Source organism: Myripristis murdjan, chromosome 1, assembly GCF_902150065.1.
Source record: "Myripristis murdjan chromosome 1, fMyrMur1.1, whole genome shotgun sequence".
Taxonomy (NCBI): domain Eukaryota; kingdom Metazoa; phylum Chordata; class Actinopteri; order Holocentriformes; family Holocentridae; genus Myripristis; species Myripristis murdjan.
The window spans coordinates 13,066,196-13,086,997 of NC_043980.1; the positions used below are offsets into that span (position 1 = coordinate 13,066,196).

Genomic DNA, 20,802 nt, shown 5'->3' on the forward strand with positions numbered 1-20,802 from the left:
CACCTTGTGAATACAAAAGATCAGGAATGGATTACCTTTCTTCGATCTAACAGTTGTCATCAGGAATAGTGTCTTTGGAGAATTCCCCCTCATACAGGCTGAGGAGAATCCCTAGTGATGTAACATTAATGGATGGTTGTCAGCTGCTGCTCTGCTTACTTGTTCTTAAGATGCCGGTGTGTGGCCACGTTTACAGTCTCTCCCGAGAATTTGTGGTGGGGAAGATGATCCACAGACAGCACTATGGGACAGCATCACTGTAGGGTGCACTAGTAGTTTCCTGGTTGATCTAGCTTCCCAAGTTAGGAGCAAAATGAGTCTGGTCCTCTTCCAGGCAGGGGCCGTCATGGCCTGCCTGGTCACTGGGCAGCCAATCAGCACTCAAGAGCCCTTAAACCCCACAAAACACAGGGATAAGATTTGATTCCTCATTGATGCTAAAGCACATGTTGGTCAAGCCTACATAAATACAGATTAGCTTATCAGCCTGTTTGGGAATTAATATCAAAATCCTGGGCCGCTTCTGTGATGGGATACTGAATAAAGTGGGACCTGCATATCAAACTGCATTAGCTTCATTGCCCACTTACGCGCATTTTCAGTCCGTTTCTCAGGCCACCTTCATCGTCAAAAATTTCTTTCAACCCTGCTCTATTTTAAGCCATGATGAAGGGTAAAAATACTCCGTCCTGCAATGATCTATTCAGTCTGTGTAGCACAGGATTTTAACTTTGTTTTGACATCGCTTTTGAAAACAAATTCCTCAGAATAATTTTGTAGACCACTAAAATCCTCCTGCAACCCATATTTGGATGTAGCGTTTGAGAAAAATTGTTTTTACAGTTTTGAGACATCAAGAAGCAAAACATTTTTGTTTTGTTTCTATTTTTGTCGTTTTATATTGTAGGTAGTAAGGGCTATTAAGGTTAGTTAGGGCTGACGTAAATTATCTCTTTTAGGTAGTTTTTTATTTTGTTTTCAGCTGTATTTTGTTTTTATCATATTCTGCAGTATTGAGTGTTCCAGCTAGTGTTGGTAGCTCACTGCTGCAGAATAGATAAAGCTTGAACACTGCTGAGAAGCTTTCTCACATACTAAATCAATAAGCCCTGCTGAGCGAGCGGTTTGTCTGGATTTCTGGGATGGGAAGTTCACCAGTTCACCTATAATGCAGACCCCTGGTGCAAAGTAAACCCACTGGAAGATAACCAGTCGTAAATTAGACAGCGTGACTCTCTAAATCCTTCTTTCCTTGTTTATCTCTTTTTTATTTTGGCTCCCCGATTGTCATTATTACTTTTAGCGGCAGCCAGTAGCACTCACCAACAGAGAACGTGAGAAGTCATTGATAATGACGAAAGAGGCTTTTACTTCCATGATGGTTGTGACCGAGGCAGTGGAGCAGTGTGCAGGTTAATCCTTTAATCTTCATTAGCGTTGTTTGGTAATCGGAGAGCCAAGTCTCCCTTAGTGCTCCAGACACTCAGTTTAACCTACCAGCTACTTATCAGTGTTGCCTGGCTGTGTTAGGCAGTGAGCACCTAAAGCAAGATAGATGGACCAAGGAGACAGCAAGGAGAAAATATATCATTTAATGTTGACAAAGATAGTTACATTTTAGTTGGATTTTGAATAGTTAGGAATGTACAAGCCAAAGATAAAACTTCACTAAGCAATTTTCAAGAGGGAGTTGAGAGCTGATACTCCATTTGTAAACAAACATAGTCAGTCCTGCTTCTGGGTTTATTGTAGATCGTTTGTACAAAACCAAAACTGAACGTAATTTTTTTTTTTCTTTTGGGACAGAAATGAGAGATATATTTCACTCTCACAAGGCTCTTGTTGGATTACTTGGATTATGTTGTGTATGTCCTTTAGTTTGGAATTGTGATGAAGCTGTAGACTTTCAGCTACAGGGCGGGCTTCTTTGAATGAATTTTTCTCTGTGGTTAAATTGCTGATTGCAGCGACAGGCACTTTTGCAACTGATCTGTAATTTGGATACATTTATCTGGAATATGTGTAGTTTCAGAGGTGGAGCTTATCTTAGACTGATATAGAAATTTAGGAAATTTCAGCAGACTGGTGAGAAATTGTGTGATGGAAAATAGACCCACAGTGACGATTCTCACATTGCAATTGGTCAATTTATTCTTATGTAATATTACTTAATGTAGCTTTAAGTTGATAAACAATAACCCAAATCATCTGACCATGAAATATTGCTGCTTTCTCTTTCCCACAACTTTTGTTTGCTGTCTTTCATTTACATTTGCCTCTGAGGTAGGGAGGAGAACTTAAAATTAGGAAGAATTAAGACAATTGGAAAGCAATCTCCTCTCCTCCTATTCCACACACACACACACACACACACACACATCCTCCTTAGTTACGACCTCTCATGTAGAAAATAGCCTTTCATTGCTGAGGGCTACAGCCTTTCATCAGAGCTCTGCATTGTCATGGCAGGCTATTGTGAAGCCTAGCTCTGCCCTTTCTCCAAAAAGTGAAGGCCTTTTTCAGCCTGGCACAATAATATGATGAATTTTGTCATACCATGATATCTACAGTCCTCATGTGGAGGCCTACAAGAAACAGGCCCATGACCCATTTTGCGTTTTGACCAGTCATTTAAAATGTGCAGTGTTTAGGCGAGTGAGTCACTGCCTGTAGCTTCTGAATATCAGGTTATAGCAGCCAAGGCCATGCTCTTTGTTAACCTGTTTCACAGCCTGCTCTAAGCTCTTGTTTAAGCACAAGGATTTGGTCGGAATCAACTGATTGTACTTGGAATCATATAAGAATTTCAAACCAGCAGACAAAATGAAAATTGGCTCTGCGTAACCCCAATAAAATTTGCTGCTAATCTTGTGGAATACAAACGCACCAAATAGGCTTACACACAGATCTTTGAGGCAAGGATTTAGGCCTCTGTTGATGACCCACTTATACTTTGGTGGCTGATTTTGTCTCAGAGTTGGACTCTATCCACGAGCCTCCTGCCAAGACTCCAGACCCCTATGACTGTATTTTCTCCTGTTTTTCTCCTGTCCGCCGACAACATGGTGTCCATTTTGTCCCACAGGAGGCTTTCCTGGCTGCCTCTGACTTGGCCTGTGCCCAGACTGTCGGCTTTGGCAGTGTAATTTCCCCTGACGAGCTGATCGTTAGTTTTTATCCAGTCGGCTCAGTCAGTGTAATTTAGTTTGTGTTGTGATTGTCTGTTCCCATGTTGTGATTCTGTCTGATTTGTCTGGCTGTGTCATTTTGGTTGCTGTCACGGTCTCCACATTGAATGGGCATAATGCTAGGTCGGTTTCCTGTCCCTGTCCATATCTTTTTCGGAAGTGGTACTTGTTTCTCAGTCGTGGTGGCTCACATTCTCTGACATGATCTAGTGTGTAATCTGTGTGCATGGTGTCTCCAGCCCAGAATTGTTTTGGCGAGGAGGAAGCCTGCGTGTGCCTGAAAGCTGAAGGCAATGGGTCATTTCAAGCCAAGTGATGGGTGTACACTAAAGGGGGGTAATGACATGCTCCACTCGTTAAACACTTAAATGTGCAATAGCAGCTTCATGATGAATTGCTCTTATCCATGAAATTAAGTTGAAATTGAAATTAAGCTGCTTATAGGCTGTTTGCTTGGCTTTTTGTCTTATATGACCAGTTGGATAGTCTTGATAGTCTTGATGCAGAATGAATTTGTTGTAGTCACTCATACCTTTGTCTAATTGAATAAGCATCAGACTGAAACAACAGCAGTATGAAAAAGTTCACGACTTCTCTTACAATTTCACCCTATGGATTAGATACACAAGAACTCTCTTATACATACAGTATATTCATAACCTGTGTAGGCTGTTTTCTAAATGTGGCTAGTATATATTCAGTTGGCTACCACACAGAAATATGCTCCACGTGTGCAGCTGATGGCAAACCTTTGAAAATTTCAAGGTTTTGAAACTTTGACAAGGCAACAGCAGCAACACACAATAGCATTTCCATTGTAGGCTTTCACTGCATTGTGTCAAAGTTGTTCTGCCACATACTGTACCTTCAGCCAAGCATATCTGTCTGGTTATGGGCAACATTAGGTCATGCATAAGGTTGTGTGGAGCAAAGCATTTTGTAACCACACAATGGTTTTGGAGGCCTATGTCTGTGGTCATGTTGTCACTTACATGTATTGAAGACTCACTTTTAAAGTAATTTTAGAGATTTGTGGCTTGTCATAAACTGTTGGATTACATATTGTTATACAATGATAAAATAAATCGTTTTTTCTGTTTCATAGATCATTTTTATTTTAACCCTCCTTTGCAAGCACAATCATCATCTAAAAATGGCACATCCAATAAACCCTCAGCATTCAAACTTCTGCCCGCCAGCCCTGCTAGTGTAATTTAAAACGTCTGGATTAGTACACAATATCTGATTAATCTGATTAATTTAATCTTAAATTAACATTTTTGAAACTGTTTAAACATTTAATAAGTCCAGATTTATCCCTGCAGTCATGTGGTCATTGTGGAGGTGAAGATGGAGCTGAATTGGAAGGAAAGGCTCCTCATTTACTGATAGAGCTACATTCCAGACCTCATCAATGGTCACAAGTTTGGATAGTGACTGAAAGAAGGAGGCCGCTGCAGCCACAAACGTATAAAGATTTTATTTTATATGTTCCTTGGGTCATGAATACAAGTAGCTGATATGAATTTCCTTTTCCGGATAGCTAGGTAAAGCAGGCAGTAGAGTCGCTATTCCCCCACGTTGCCAGGAGCCAGTTCGAGTGGTTTGGGCATTTAATTAGGGCGCCTCCTTGTGGAGGAATTACGGGTGCAGCCAACAGTTTCCCTAGGAGGAGCTGGTGGATGGTCTGTTACCAACAGGAACCCTTCCATTATAAGCGTTTGATAATAAAATCAGTGAATGATTGATATATGTTAATCCATGAGTGATTATCATCTTGAAAAATAATGTCTTGATTTATGTGAGATCATGTCCGAAGCTCAGTTTTACCTAGCATATTCTCTCATTGTTACCTTACTTACCAATATCGCTACAAGGGCGTCTGAGAGAATCTGTTTGTTTGACCAACTATTACACTTGGCACTCCCTCTTTCTCTGTTTGACTATTGTTTGAGCACCAGTCCACATGCATTGTTAGAGGAGTGGACTCGATTAGGGCTGTCTGTCTTCAGTGTTTACTGGCAATCCGTAATGCTTATTGAATTCCTTCTACATCTTTGCAGTGACTTGGTTGAGATTACGTCCATCGCATCATTGCCTTTAATCTTATATCCTTAGCTTTGTCTGCTCTATGATTGCCATTGGATTGCCTAGTTAACTTTTCAAAGAAGGCTTTGGCCTGCTTCACTCCAACCCGGGCCATCTATCCGAGCAGAACATTTAGGCAGAGGAAAATAAAGAAAAGCCTGGCTTTGGAGCACCTCAACACTTACTCAAACACAGATGCACGTTCTCCCAGTGTCTGTGTCTCTGTCTCTGTTGAAAGCCATTGTATGTTGGCTGTGATGTGAACCTCAGGGACTCACTTCATACAGGAAAGAATGCTTGTCTGCTCAATATTTTACAAGGAGAGCCTCTTAAAACTGTTCTCCTCCAGGCCCATAATGGGACAGAGAGGACAGACAGACGGATATATAGGCTAAGGGACAGCCATAGTTATGAAGGGGAAACTGTGTCGAGCTGTACACCTAAGGCAAAAATTGATATATAATGAAACTGTCAAAAGTTAGCAGAGCACCCAAAACTTATGTTACCGAAGAAAATTAGAGTGAGCCAAATTATGAATATTGCCAAACAATACTGGCTTATACTTCAGAGAAACCTGGTCTAGCATATAATCTCAAACTATCTGAATTTGCCAGAGATTTGTTAATTTCACCAGCAGGGTGGGAATGGTGGAAAATTGAAAATGTCTGAGAGCTCACAAACAGCTACAGAACAAGTGTAAGGCTAATGATTCTCAAAGAGATTACACTTAATGCAGCCAATTTGTAAACTTAATACAATAAAATCAATATTGTTTGGTTTGTTTGTTTGATGTTTTCCTATAGGAATGGTTGATGCTGCACGATTATACCCGTGCTTTAATGTATGAATGAAAGTTGACTATGACTATTCAGCCTGTTTGCTTTAATGTGCAGACTTCGTTGTCTGTTGTGTCATTAACACCCCTCTCTGCCTTCTCTCTTCTAGTCCTGTGTGCGAAGAACCTCGCAAAGAAAGACTTCTTCCGTAAGTAGAACCTATTTTTGTATGTTTCTATTCCTGTCTTATTCAGTCTCCTGTGCATTAGAATGGGCTTTGTCAGCAGTGGCAGCTTGCTGGCTTTTGAAGGCTCGCTCTAAATGAAGTCCCCTAGGAGCCGTCTGTCTGCTACACAGACCAGGAGGCCTGGCACGCCATGGGACCCACAGCTAGCTAAGTGCTACTAATAGGTAGAGAATTAGGTCCACTGGTACAGAAGCACTACTTGACAAATCGAATTGGGCAGAAATGTTTCACAATTCAATCAAGGACTGTACACCCTGGAGAAAATATGCAATGCGCAGTTGTCTCATTTGATGTTTTGATGGTGATATGAAATGTGATATAGCCATTTTGATACACCTCTGACAGAGTTTATACAGTAATGAAAATCCTGGAAAAGTTATGGAATTTGAAAACCTGTTTTCCAGGCTGTGGAAATGTTTCAGAAAATGATGAACTTGGAGAACCTGATGATGAATCTGAGAAGGAGAACAATTAAGACATTTTTCTCTCCACAATTCATTTGTAGGAAAACAGCTAATCAGAATCAGCAGCAGTGATGTAGACCTCCAGCAAAACCTTTAGAAAAGGGGAGACCTGTGGCTGCTCATAGAATCCATTTTCATTCAGATGTCTTGAGGTCAGAGGTCAAAGGACCCCCTCGAAGATGCCAGTTTTCCCCGCACCAATATTTAGCCAAAATTTGGAGTAATATTTATTCCCAGTGCCAACAAGTTAGCATGACATGCTTGGCACCAGCACATTCCTTGAGTTATCTAGTTTCATATATCTTCACTTTAAGTTAATTCAGTAATAAAAAAGTGAATAGATTTCCCCCCCTACACCTAACAGACAAGAAAATAAGTCATCCCATAATTGCAGATTGATGTTGATAATCATAAAATCATTCAAATGTGGCTTGGGGTTAAATGAGGTGATATGAATAAATAGATAAGTAAACCCTCTGTAGCCTTGTTTGGCTTTGTATGTAGAAAGAAGGCTAATGAGAGTCTAGAGTAATTTGATGATTGCTAAAGCACAATGCTGAGGTTGAACATTGACACCCACTCACTTAGTCAGTCAGACAAACACACACACACACACACACACACACACAGAACCAAGATGCTTACTATTCGAAAGCATTGTAAGTACTTACACACTATTTTTCCCATCTTGTGTGGCCTCTGATTTACAATAAGTTAACATTTAGCCTCAAGCCTTTTCATCAGCTTCTGTTTTGGTAATCAGGACAAAAGATCTTCCTCTGCCACTGACATTAATGCAGGTGAAGATCTATTATTTAGTTTCACAGACGAGACAGTTTTCACAATAGAAAGCCCTAAAGCAGCCCACACCTTTTCACCATAATTGCCGGTTACAGCCTGGGTAAAAGCGATGAATTGCAGCAATAGCAGGGTATATAGCCATGAATGTGGTTCTACATTTACCTGGAAGTCATGGACTGTCATACTGCGGAAAACAGTCATGCAGTCTGTAGTGCAGTTTCCTGTAAATGATACTGATTAATACACTTACACACACATTGAAACACACACATACACACACAGACAGTGGGAAGTCCCAACATAGCATTTGGGTGAATGTGACTGAACAGGTTTGACCCGCCTGAGGTATCAGTGCCCACAGGCACATAACTCTAAAACATCTACACACAGACACACACACAGACACACACACACACACACACACACACACACACACACACACTCTCTCACACACACACACACACAGAATGCCATTTGTATGAGAAACAGACAAAATAGTATTCCTTATCAGATTTCCCTTTGAAGAGCTACTGTGGAGTCACTTGTACGTCCTCCCTTTATGTAAATGATTCACGTTGAAAATGGTTTTGTTGACATTGTTTGCATGCCACCATTTGATTCCCACGGTTGATTTAATTTGACCAGACCTTGACCGATATTGGATTTGGGACCATTATCAATATTTGGGAATGAAAGATTTATAATAGATAATGTTTTTTTTTTTTTTTTTTTTTTTTACATAAAAACATAATTTAAGCAAGGCATCTTAAATTTAGAACAGTTTGCGATAAAGATATGTATTGGAGTTAATTTTTACAATTTTCACAACGGTCAGCTCACCTCAGCTACACTACTCTACTGTCTCAGTGCAACATAAACTACTGTAAACAGTGGAGTTGGCTGGACTTTTTTTAAAACTTTTTTTTACATTTTCCCAGGCACTTTTTGCTGCATGTGTACTTTTCTTTTACATATCGGTCAACATACAGACCTATCCTGATGTCTAGATTTATGATGAACTAATATTGGCCAATAATCAGCTCTACTAAAAATAAGCCAGGGAATACAAGTTTGAAAAACACTTGTAACTCATTTTGAGTTTTCTTTAACTTAACTGTCATGCAGCTTATACATAAGGGACAATACTGTAAGATGTGTAAAAATAGGTTGACCAGTGTCCAAAAAAAAAGTATCTGAAACCTTTGAAGGTACGCAGGTGAGGTCTGTGACGGAGACACCTGTTGTGATGAGATTGTTGCTCTCCCTGCTTTTTGCCACTGTGATCCCAGAGGGCTTGTACAGTTGCTTGAAAAACCCGCACCTTGTTGATTGAGATCTCCTCTTCCTATTGCTTTACAGGACTGCCGGATCCTTTTGCCAAAGTGGTGGTGGACGGCTCAGGACAATGCCACTCCACCGATACTGTGAGAAATACGTTGGACCCCAAATGGAACCAACATTATGATCTGTAAGTCAACAGGAGAAAAGGGGGAAATGTTTCTTTACTCATCAGCCAAAACAGAGTCGCTCATGGGGGACAAGTAGCACCTGAAGTTTGAAACAGAATGGGTGGCACTGTAGTGATGTTCAAGATTGGATGATTCCAGCAGGGTTTTTTTGTCCTTAGGCCAGGTATACACCCCACATTCTGCATCTAAGAGACCCTAGAGTGTCTGTCTGATGTGTAAACCAATGTCGCTGACTCCTAGTAAGCAAATAAGCTACCTCGACATCAAAAATAACCTGGAAACAAGCCTATTAAGCACATTATGTATTCAGATTTTCAGAAAGACAATGTTATTACAGCGTTTCTTATGTAATATTATGCAGTTGTGGTGCTTTTTGGCAACGATTCTGGTTTGGTCCTATGTCGCTGGTTTTGAAGTTATGATTCAAGTTGAGGCTCAAGAGTTAAAAATGTTTTTTAATCACAATATAATTATTATTTATGAAACATTTAGACGACACTTATTTTAATTATCGATATTGGTATTAGAAAATGCAAGCCTCCACTTGCAATTTTTTTCAAGTGACTTTGGAAAAACAACGAGCCCAGAGTTACTTATTATAAGCAGACCACAGTAAAAGTAACATAGTGGGACTCCTTCTGTCATACTGTAGGCTTTCGTTTCACTTTCTAGCTCTGCTGTTTCTTTGTGGGTCTTCTGTGATAAGTGTGTTAGGAATGCAGATTCGGCCTCCCCTCTTCTCTGTGGGGCAACAGCCATCTATAAACCATTTGAGCTGTTTTACATGCGAACAGTGCCTCCACAGTACAATGGGATTTCACACATTCCACAGACCAGAGACCTCACGAAAGTCATATTCATGGGAGATTTTTGTACGGGGGAGGTGGGGGGGGACTCACACTGATACAATATTAATCCTTACATTCTCAGATGAGATTTTGTCTGTTTTTGTCATTAGGAGATGAGGTTTGCTCAACTGTTTTGTACACTATAACTCTATTCCTACTGCAGAATTAGGGCTGATATTCCTGAGCTTTGTCACTTTTTTGAATTTCTCTGACTCCTTTTTCTCTTTTTCTTTTTTTTTTTTTTTATTGGAAATCTGGCTTGCCCACCTCCACTGAGCCAATCTTGGATTTACATAAGCCTACCCAAATTTAGAGCACTACTTTATTTCTTTTATCCCTCTCAAGGAGAGCCATATATCAATCTTTGTGACTACTTGTGCCTTTGTTCTTTTAAATCTGATCATTTTCTAAAGCAACAAAAGCTCTCCTTTCACTTTTTGTCAATCTTTGACTTGTAAATCACTGGGATTTTGGACAGAATCTCTGTGAATAATGTGATGGTCAAAGAACAAAAAAAAAAAAAAAAAAAAAAAAAAATGACGCATGGGGGAAAAACATTCATCATAATTGTTGGCAACATTGCCTGTAAAAGTTACTGCAAAATGTTGCAGTATTGTCCTTGGCCCTACATACAAAAAGACATTCCATTCCATTCCATAAGTGCCTCTATGAAACTATGTGCTTGACTGAGTGGCAGGACGAGTGTTTTCACTGGGGCCATGTGTTGTGAATGTTCCCTGTATTGAGCTCTGTGTCGACTGGCTGTTCCAAGGAGCAATCACCCCAAAGGACCCAAAGGACCCATTGGCAACCGAGCTCTTACGGTGACGGAGAGAGGGAGGAAGAGGGAGAGACAGAGGGAAAACAGCGATAGACGATGCAGGGAAAGGCTGCGAGGTGGGGTGAGATGGGGTAAAATGAGGGAAGAGGTAGTCTGATAGACAGTTGGAAGTATACATAGAAAGTATACATATAGTAAGAAAGAGCCATAGAGGGAAAGTTGAGGGGAAGGTGGGAGGGTTGGTCGGGAGAGGCGAAAGAAGACGACCTGGGGATTGCACAGGGAGAGAGAGACTGAGGGGGAAGCGATGCACGAAGACAGATATGTTGGCCCACAGCCACTCTCAGCAGACCGAATAAAACAGAGAGTTAAGGTTAAAACATCAATTACGAACAAGGAAAACAAACATGACCTTTGGAATAGAGTGGGGTTGTGGAAGAGAGTTGTGCTTTGTACAACTGTTCATGCACACATGACCTTAGGTGTGCAGTCATCATTTGCATGTTTGTACAAATATGTCTGGCCTTTCTGACCACATACTTCTGTTTCCTCATACACACACACACACACACACACACACACACACCTGTTTCCCCATGCTTCTCATGCTCTGTCAACATCTACCTCAGATCCCCTTTCTTCTTTATAAAAACCTGCCCCGCCCCCTGAGGGGAGTGTTCCCCACCAGTGACCCCTGGCCTCTTCCTCTGGTTCAGGAAATGGCTGACATGCCACAGAAAGCAGATGGGATTGTGGGTTTGGCAGGCTGCCACCTCGCCACACCCCCGTCTGCACTCTCCAGCTTTAGGAGGCGGGGTCCCCTCTCACGCCGCTCACATCACGGCACTAACAACAGCGGGGTTAGGGGTTCAATTCCCTTAGGGCTATGAAATCCAGAAGCCTGTGGGTGGGCTTTTATTTTGAAAGATTTATTTTTTGTTTTATTTTGGAGGGGGGATTTTTTTTGTTTTGATAATTTTCTGAAAGATATCAAGTGAACCTTATTTTGTCTTTCAAAAATATTTGGAAGAAGGTGATGAGGAAAAATAGCAAATTACCCAAAAAATAGCTATAAATTAGTTAAAAAAAAAAAAAGATAATTTGCAAAAAAAAAAATAAAAAATAAAAATAAATAAATAAAAATACCAGAAGATTAGTATAAAATTATTGGCTAAATTGCAAAAAATAACAAGATGACTATCTATAATTATTATACACATATATTTAAAATCAAAATAAATTAAAAGAAAATGACCAGAAAATTAATTTTGTTGAGAGGGTGAAATAAAACCTTTATATATATATATATATATATATATATATATTTGGCTTCTATGTACAAAAAGTGTCTAGATGACCAGAGCCAAGTCAAACTGTTGAAAAGACATAGTTAACTGTCAGAGGTTCATGAACTCAGTTGTGTGTGGGGTCTGGATTTGGCAGGTTGCCACTTTGCTCATCCACTCCCTTCTCCAGCATTTGGTGAAGCTGTATGTGGCAGTGACTTAGCTTGGGTTGGAGGAGTTGAATTCCCTCTGTACCCTCACTTCACTCTATACTGAATGCTGTAAATTTTGTTGTGTGCAGGCCCTACGCTCTCATGTGGCCCCTTGGCACGTTGCCAGCTTTCCACACTTCCCTGCTTCAGCCTGAGAAGGAGGGGGGGTGTTGTCACGGGTAATAAAACGTTAAAAGTATGAATGGCACTAACACCGCCAGGGTCAGGGGTTTCATTCTCCCCATGGCTGCTTGTAGTAAAAATGGATTGGTACTAGTTGCCAGTTTGCCACCTCTCTCCTCGCTACCCACCACAAGCCCTGAGGCCTGTCTGAAACACACACCCTCCCACAATCAAAGAGAGAGCCACACCAGACATTGATTAATCATGGCAGTAGTTTGAGCTGGTGAAGATTTCGCTCTGCTTCATTCCTGTTTGTTGTTGTGCTTTCCCTTCTCATAAAGCCCACAAAGAGCAGGTAGAGTGTTGGGCATCAACATTGAGGAGAAATGCTTACAGAACACAAGATGTAGCCTGTCGGCTCTCTAAACTTTGGTCCCAAATTTGTTCCTCAAAAGTCTGTAGAAGCACTGTGTCCTGTGAGAGGAGGGCACAGATAGGGATGGACCAATCCACTTTTTTCAGTTCTGATCTGATTCTGATTCCTGAGCTTTGTGTATCGGCTGATACCGTGTACCTATCTGATACCAGAGGTCTTTTTTCTTGATGATGATTATTTTTTTTATCATAATAAAGAAGAAAACCCCTGTTCATTAGTTACAGCCAGGGTAACAGACTGTTGTGGAGGTTGTAGCGATAGATAAACTACAGAAATATTATAGAAATACTAAAGGTGGCATTGTGCATGTGCGTCTATCACGTACCGGTATGTGAATCACTAACGTCAGTCCGATATCCAATCTATGAATTACATCCAGATTGGACCGGATACTGATATATCGCTGCATCCCTAGACACAGACCGCGCTCTTGGTTTCTAGGAAGCAAAGGAGAATACTCCGGCTTCAACTCCGCCGAGATAAATCAGATCATAATAGTGATAACAGATAGTAGAGGGATCTGATTTCTGGTTCTCTTTACAGATGCTGACAACCGAAGGCTGCCAAACATTAAATGTGTGTTATTTGGGAGAGTGGTGTTATTTTTGTTCTCCCAGCTGAGGGGACTTTGGTGAGAAAAAGTCTGGGAAGTCCTGCGGGTCTAGACTTAGTATGGGCTGGAAAAGCTAATCTAGATTTGACCCAAGAATTCTTTCCCCCTCCACTGCTGCTGTCTGTGGGATTAGGAGCACTAATCATTTTGTTGTTGTTGTTGTTGTTGTTGTTGTTGCCTTAACTACTTAATAAAACCTGTGTGTGTGTGTCTGTATGACAAAACTTTCTGACCATGTTGTCCCAGTCTCTCACGGTGGTTTTTGATTTTTTGATTTGATCTTGATTATTAGACGTTGATTAGGCTACATGTCTGACCTCTGTACTAATTTCTGTGTGTGAGTGTGTGTCACTCAGCACAGGCCAAACCAGCAGACTGACAAGTAAATATAATTACAAGTGTTTAGTAAACATTTAGTCATGCTGGAGTTTCCCCCTCCTCTTTGTAAAGGGGAATTGGTGGCACAGCCTCCTTAGGCAATTCAATAAATGACTTTAGGACAGTTGCAGTGAACAGAGCAAGGGAAGTACCACTACAATAGGATAGTTGGATGATTTAACATGAGCTTGATTGTGAATCCTTTGCTTCAGTGCATGAAGAAATAACCAGTCAAAACGTAATAAAATGTGCCTCTAAACAAGTTAGAAATACAATAACTTATTATATCATTAATATATTTAAGCAACAGAACACTCAAGGCCTGATATAGTAAATAGCATCACCGTTCCTGATTTTATTTACTATAACACACTGGCCTCGAGTGGTCTATTACTTTTATACAACAGTTCATTTTGTAGCAACAGTTTTATTTTTATCTCAGATAAAATGCTGATAATAAAATTGAGATTAGCGTTATTTATCATCCTCCAGGCAGTATAGTTCCCAAACTTGTTTAACAACCTAAACTAGTCTGAGGCGTCAACTGTTTCCAGCTGACATGCAACATTGCAAATCTCTTACAATCTTAGCCCACACCGTCTGCCTTGTAGAACCTCGTTTTCTTTTCTAGTTTGTTCAGCTCCTCTTCTGTAATGCAACATTTCAAGGCGTTTAACTTAATAGATAATCTTATGAACAGTAAGAATTGCCTTGTTTTCTTTTTCTCCCTCAGACTCATAATCCAAACCAAAAGTTATATTTGGAAACATATCCATTGTTAGCAGCACAGAGAGTAATGTTAACACACAGCTCTTGACCAATCATACTGCATGAACAGAAACCACTGTTTAAATTTCTATACTTGCCATATTACTATAATATCAGAACTATGTTTTACATCCCTGCTGAAGTAATAGTTGCCAGTTTATATGATAATATGATGTTATTACATTATCTGGAATGCATTACACTGATAATTTTATTACTTTTTTCATCCATTTAGAGGATCATTTTATCACATTTTGAGAACTCGCTGTATTATCTGATAGTTTCTGTGTTATCAGTTCTTGCAGGCTGTATAACCATTTGTATAGTTTGAGTTTGGTATTTTTGGGTACACTAGTTGCTGGGACCAGATTTCCTGCCCGGCCCTCAAACTCTAATGACATCAGTGGGAAATGAGAAGGTCATCAGAATGCTGTTTTCTTGAGTACGTCTCTCCTGACCACACAAGAACCTATAAAGCCCAAACAAATTATTCTGTGTCTTTGTATGTGGTTTTTAAATGACGTCAAATTGTCTTTCCCTTGACTGTGCATCAGGAATAGCTTTCAGTGTCCTTACAGACAATTAAGGCGGTGGTAAACTAACAACAAAGTCAAACTATCCTGAAAAAGAAACACAGTTGAACATGGCGCTGCATACAGATATTTAGTGCAGGATTTGTATTGTTGGTTTACACTCCACACCAGTGGCGATGCATGGAGATGAAAGAGGAGAAACAGGAATTTGTGAATATAAAATTTCCAGACAACAACCGCGGCTGTGGTGAAAGACTAACAAACATGTCGGAGTGAATATGGAGATTTCAAAGCTGTTTGTTTTGTCACAAAGGTGCCCAGATATCCTCTAACAAGCTCAGCAAGTCGACTCTTGAAATGAATAATTTTTAAAGAGTTTAGTAGAGGATGTCATCATGGAGATGTCAACAAAAGCAACGAACCGGCAGAGGGAGTGGAGACGCTTTTCCACAAGCCAATCCACTCATGATGTTTCAGACCAGCCACATTTGTATAAACAGCAAGTCCATGCACTACGTCCAAAGCCAGTGTGCTCATTGGTACTCAGTGTGTCCTTTTTGTACTTGGTTGTTTGATCTTTGAGCACAGTGCTCACCCTGTATCTGTACATGATAACTTCAGCTGAAAGTTACCATCGTCACTGTCCAGTTGCTGCCTGCTGAGACTGTAGTGACGCCATGTCACCTTGTTGCAGCTTTACATCTCAATCATAAATGCAGACAATTTATAATTTTCTTAGTAGTCCACCCCACCCCTCCTTAACCCTATGAAACCCCTGAGCTCGCAAATGAAATGATTTATTTAAACCTCTGAGGAAAATTCCCTTAACTTTTTATTAAACATTTTTTTAAAAATCGCTGCTTTGGCTCACTACTATGAAGATACATTTTTTTGTTGGAAAGTGCACAATAAAATCAGAATCATAATAATAATGATACACTGATACTATCTTTTTTTTTTCTTTTTTACTTAAGGATTAGGGTTAGGATTCGTTTTTATTTTTAATTTTTTATATATATATATATGTTTCTGCACTTATAAACAAAAATAATTGCACCACCATTTTTTCATATTTTTAAATGTCTGAGGAAAGTCAGTGCACTGAAATGTTGCATACATTTCTGTCATTCTCCCAGCACCTGTTATTCATGTGTGCATAAGAAACATTTGCTTCAAAAACAATGTAAAAATAATTTTGTTCAGAGAGTTAAATGAAATATTTCAAAATAAAAGCCCTCATGTGGAAGTTTTTTTGTGCTCATTTTGAGTTAGGATAAAATTTGGATATACCTGCTCTCTTATCTGCAGATGTTCAGTCATTGTCTTGATGGCTGTTTCACTTCTGCTTTCTTTCTCTGAGACGGCGCTTTGCACAACACACCTCCGCTTCACATTGCTCTGTTTATGTCACATCCATGCTGTGTGAAAGCAAGGAGATTAAGCTTAGAACACTTTCATGTCCTTGCATAGGCAATTTGTGTTGCTCCACGGCGCACACAAACCAGGGAACCAAACTGAAAAACAACAGCAGAACACTTAGTGCATCTGTTGTTCCAAGATTACAAGAGCATCCTAATCAAGGATGAGCTGGATGAAATTACAGTTCCTCCAAGTCTCTCTCCATCAAAGGAAACAACAGCACTGCTTTGATTAGAAACAAGTCAAAAATAAGTAAATTCAATCAGCTTTTTTGTTGCTGAGGAGTTTTTATCTGTCTTTTTTTTTTTTTTTTTTTAAACAGACAGAGGTTTTGGAACAGCATACCCCCAGTGACTGCAGTTCTATAAATAACCACTTCTTGGCAAATACACTCTGTAATTAACTTACTTTTATTGGACAAGAAGATTGGAGCTTTGATTGAAAAAAAATGGTGTGTTCTTCTAGCCATATGTCATCAAATAGTGTTAAACAGCTTGAATGAAATCTAAATCAAAAAGTGCAGTGTAGCACAGGTCCAGACAGATCCGTGTCTTGAAAAAGTTTGCCATTGAAACTGCCAGGACTGTAACCACTCTTGATGCGTTCTGATCTGATTTTCAGTAACCTGAATTGCTGCAGATTTTAGACGATCTAGCGCCTTCAAATTTTGCAACTTTTTCAAGAGCAGATCTTTGCTGTGTTAGTTTGCATATATTTGTTCTCATGCCCTTAGTAGGGAAATCCCTCCCCTCACCAGTGATACACACCATAACACACAGCTTGGCATCATGTTGGGGAGGCCGTAATTAGGTTTGTGTGTGTGTGTAGGTGAATTTGCAATTGTGTATTTGAATTCTCACTGTGTGTATGTGTGTTGCTTTGTGTGTTATTTACTGAAAGGGCTGTCTGTGTTTCAGACAGCGGTGGAGCAGCTCTTGGGAACTTCCTCTGTTCTTCAACCACGACTAGACTGGCCCCAGCCACATTTATCCACAGAAACGTGCACACACAAACCCGTGCACACAGAGTTGCTTTACAATCAGCTAATCTGACTCATTACACAGTCTGAAAGTCTGCACCACAGACGTGGTGTGCATTGTTCTGTTTTTGAGGGAGAGAGGTAGCAAGAAATGATGCAAAAAAAAAGTACTATCAATTTGTCTTTTGTTTGCATCTTAATGCTTAGGATAGCTGCTTGTGTACAAGTTAGCTTAAGATTTACTACTCCTGCTCTGTTCTTTGAGCCATGGCCAGGCTGTGTAAAACCGATATCAAGAGTGTGTCCCTTGTGCACTCTGCTTTATTATAGTCACATTAACAACTGATCAATGCCATCCTTTTTTATGAAGATTTTACGCTGTGCTAGTCATATTATTAGACTTCCTCCTCTCAGTCTGATCCATCTTCTTCTCTACCCCTCCTCCCTCTTGTGTCCTCAGGTACATTGGAAAGTCAGACTCCATCACCATCAGTGTGTGGAACCACAAGAAGATCCATAAGAAGCAGGGTGCTGGTTTCCTGGGCTGCGTCCGCCTCCTCTCCAACGCCATCAACAGACTCAAAGACACTGGCTGTAAGTGTGAGTGTGCGTGCACGCGCATTTGTGGGGTCACGGGGTTCACACAGTCACACATTCTGCACTCAGCACCCACAGAGAGATGTGATGCTGATGGGACCAACTGTCTTCTGTAAAGCCTCTGACACACCAAGCCAACAGTCGCCGGCTGGCTTAAAGTTGCCGATAAAATCTGTTGAATCAGTGGCAGAGGCTCTCAGTGAGGTTTCTTAGCAGTGGTTCAGCTGAAGCAAATCGGGGCACAGAAGAGAATCTAAACTTGAGTCGTGCTGGTATTGTGCTAACTAACCAACAAATTGGCTGGGCAGAGAGAGCTAGTTGTGGAAAACAACATTTTCCAAAAGCAAACGAGTCCAGAAGTCTGGCTGAGAATGCCACTTGCAGTTTAACTTCTCATCGGACTTATTCTCAAATTGTACAAGACAACCACTTCAGCAGATTCAGAGTGGGATGAAAATGATGGGCAGGTCCTGTTTTATTTCTTTACCTCTCTGTGATCCCAAGGCTTTACTTTCTTTAATTCTACCCTCCCAACCCTCTCTGTGTTTTTTTCTGCCCACATCAGTGTTAGCACCTTTGTAGCTAGGTAGCCAGCTACTAGATGTGTTTTCTCAACAGTACTACCTCACCAGTTCCAGCCTAGTAGCCTGCCACTGCTGTGCCAGCCATTCATTGCTACAAGATTTGTGGTCATAATATGTGGGGAAACTCCTTTAGGCAACATAGAGTAGATGGGGAGAAATTGCCTGCTGCAGAGTTTTGGCAACTGAGATCAAATCAATAGCCACAATTCATTGCAGAGCAGCGCCAACTGTAGCTTGTCAGGCACAGGGTTGACTTAAAATCTTTCTGTCGAAGAAATAAATTACTTGTAGCACTGTAGTCGTGCTGATATACACAGCTTACATCAGTATGCAGAAAGAGGAAGAGATCTGCTGTTTCTGAGGTTGTTCTATGATTTTTAATATTGAGCAATATTTATTTGACCTGCCAGTATCATAAATATATCATAATGTCACATGGGAGAATATTGGGGGCAGTGTATCAGAACAAGATGCATACATTGCTCTGCTGTGTTCACAGCTATACTCCTAATGTCATAGTCTGCTCCAGTCGCCAGAGTCACCGTCTCTGTCTTTCTCTTTCTCTGTCGCTTGACCACACACTCGCTCCACACACAACCTTTGCACTGAGTTATTCCTTAAAGGAGCTACACTGCTTGTGTCACGCAAAAAGTCTCCCCCAAAAATTCAACCATGGATGTTTTTAGCCAGCACCCAATAGCTGATATACTTGTCCAATCACCACGCGCATACATTACTCCTCTCAACTGAAACCACACATTTTCATGCACACACAGTTGGTAAAATATCACATCTGATATATCTTTAGGTTGGCGCCTTTGTGTTTTACCCTTTGATTAACAACTGATGCAGACTCTTTTCTGTTGTCTGCACAGCAGACGACAGTTTGCTTGTCAGACTTGTCTGCCTTGTTGGCAATACCAGTCAGTGGAAACTGACTGACACATATACACTTACCATAGGCCATACTGTCAAATTAACATTCCTTCCACCCATTCTGCTCTTTTCCTTCAATCCATCTTCTTGACCTGTCTCAAACACAGAGAGAGAAGTCCCAGAGTCACCACGCTGGGCTACTTTTTCCTCATTTTTTTAATGTATCTGGCCTTATCCTTATTTCCATTAATCCATTCTACAGAGTCCCACCCTTACCATCACTTGAGGAGTTGTCGGTCTGATGCATACTTCTGTCCAAGCTGCCTGGTTGAATAATCTCATGAATGCATGGAGTTGCAGTTTGGTTTGTCCAGAGGGAACAGTCTTTCACTCTGGTCCAACTCCAAAATGTCAGGCTAAACACCTTTTATATTTTCCCTGTATAAGGGTTCCTAATGGGTTCCAGCAACCTTTATGTTCACTCCTAAATGTCATTTTTGGCTCTGAGAGAGTCCAGCCCCGATTCCACCAAAAGCCACAACATCATCAGTGTCGCCACATAAGGCTTTGTGACAGCCGAGCTCCATGCCGCCGAACACCAGAGGACGTGCCCTCGGATCGTCCTGCGTTTTCCAGAGACAGACGGTATCGGCTCCAGTTAGGCCCCAGGGCAGCCACTTACTGTACAGCCAACATGGCTGAAATTATACTGTATCACAACCACAGGAAGTGGATAGGGCGACATGATCTATGACAGGGCACCAGTCCTCACATTACCCCTCTGTTTGTGTCCTGCGCTCTGCAGACACAAGAACATAAACCGGTCTGTGGTCCGACCAAGATACACACACACACACACACACACACACACACACACACAGAGCGAGAGAGAGCGAGAGAGAGCGAGAGAGAGCGAGAGAGAGCGAGAGAGAGAGAGAGAGAGAGAGAGAGAGAGAATGAACCGTAGTGGAATTGCTTTTCTTAAAACGCTCTCATATCCAAACACACTGTTAAGTCTGTCATCAAGCACACACACAGTCTTACACAAAGGCACACACAAATGATACTTATCCTCAGTCTTGCTGTCTTTCCTCACACTCTCTCCTATACACACACACACACACACACACACACACACACACACACAGATACAGACCAGTGGGGCCTCTGTGTGAATGCCTAGTCTCATAGAGGTCTGTCTGGCTGTACATCGGGCTCCACTTCCTGTAACATCCCAGACACAAACCTCCGAGGCCTCTGCCCCACTTCTGAACACACAACCACACTGACAAACACACTTTTTTTTTTTTTTCAGAAACGTACTTCTTAACATGTG

The 20,802-nt window shown here is 40.9% G+C and overlaps 1 protein-coding gene across 2 annotated transcripts in view; it reads left to right on the plus strand.

The window, feature by feature from the left end:
* The window catches only part of LOC115367861 (E3 ubiquitin-protein ligase SMURF2), a 90,511-nt gene that overhangs the window by 28,715 nt on the left and 40,994 nt on the right, over window positions 1–20,802 (plus strand). The window contains exons 2-4 of one of the 2 annotated variants that reach the window (XM_030063824.1): window positions 6,222–6,260; window positions 8,924–9,032; window positions 17,870–18,009. In XM_030063824.1, coding sequence (XP_029919684.1) covers window positions 6,222–6,260; window positions 8,924–9,032; window positions 17,870–18,009 — 288 coding nt within the window. The remainder of the gene's footprint in view (window positions 1–6,221; window positions 6,261–8,923; window positions 9,033–17,869; window positions 18,010–20,802) is intronic. The other variant, XM_030063831.1, reaches the window with a different exon arrangement.